Source organism: Priapulus caudatus, unplaced genomic scaffold (assembly GCF_000485595.1).
Source record: "Priapulus caudatus unplaced genomic scaffold, Priapulus_caudatus-5.0.1 Scaffold1107, whole genome shotgun sequence".
Classification (NCBI taxonomy): Eukaryota; Metazoa; Priapulida; class Priapulimorpha; order Priapulimorphida; family Priapulidae; genus Priapulus; species Priapulus caudatus.
In genome coordinates, this window is record NW_014578168.1 from 95,417 (window position 1) to 96,522 (window position 1,106).

Below are 1,106 nucleotides of genomic sequence, written 5' to 3' on the forward strand. Positions count from 1 at the left end.
ACGCTGCTGCGGCTGATGTTGCCGTTGCTGCAGCTGATGTTGACGCTGCTGCGGCTGATGTTGCCGCTGCTGCCGCTGATGCCGCTGATTCTGCCAACGACAATGTTACCGCCACTGCCGTTGTTGATGTCACCGGCACTGCGACCGTCCCTGCGGCTGATGCTGCTACCGCCACTGACACCGACGCTATCGCTGACGCCACTCCTGCTGCTGCTGCCGCTGATATTGTCACCACCGCGGTCGCTGCCACTGCCGCTGTCGCTAATGCTGCTACCGCCACTGCCACTGTTACAGCCACTGCCGCTGCTATCATCGCCGATGCAGTTGATGCTGACGCTGATGGTGACACCGCCACTGCTTCTGCTACTACCGGCGACGCTGCCGCCCCCGCTCCCGCTATCAAAGACGCTGCCGCCCCCGCTCCCGCTATCAAAGACGCTGTTATCGCCACGGCCGCTGCCACTGTTGATGTCAACGCCCCTGTCGTTGATGCTGCCGCTGCTGCTGACGCCGCCACTGCCACCGCCGCTGCTTCCGCCACAGCCGGCGACGCTGCTACTGCTGATGCTAAGGATACTGCCACCAACGCTGCCACCGATGCCGCCAACGCCACCACTGACGCTCTCACTACCGCTGACGCTGACGCTGCCGCTAACACTTTTGCTGACGACGACTGCCAGCGTGCAGGTCCCGCGACGTCGCTCAACGCGGCCGACGCACGTGGCGGACTACGCGGACGACGGGGCCGACGACGTCGCGCTGGCGACACGCGCGATGCCAGGGCCGTCGTCTCCGCCTTCGCCCTGCTCAGCCGCGCCGTCGCCATTGCCGACGTTCCGCCAGACGACGCGACGGTCGCCGAAGAGACCGCAGCGCCGCCGACGATGCCGGATGTCGTCGCGCCGTCCGTGCGCAAACACAGCGACGACGTGCTGTCGTCGGGCGCCGTGCGAGCGACGAAGGCGGGCGGGCGGCGCGTGCGACCGGGGCGCAGCAAGGCGCGCCACGCCGCCAACAAGCGTCGCACGTAAAGCGAGGTGCCGCCCCCTACCGGCAGCGCACGCTTCAGAGAAAGTGGGGACATCCTCTCGCCAGAGTGACAGAAC

At 66.9% G+C, this 1,106-nt stretch overlaps 1 protein-coding gene across 1 annotated transcript in view; it reads right to left on the reverse strand.

Annotated features, from left to right (window-relative positions):
• LOC106815405 (ice-structuring glycoprotein-like) overlaps positions 1 to 826 on the reverse strand; it is a 3,006-nt gene extending 2,180 nt beyond the window's left edge. The window contains exon 1 of the mRNA XM_014819861.1: positions 3 to 826. Within this exon, the coding sequence (XP_014675347.1) occupies positions 3 to 826 (824 nt within the window). The remainder of the gene's footprint in view (positions 1 to 2) is intronic.
• Between the last annotated feature and the right edge of the window lie 280 nt (positions 827 to 1,106).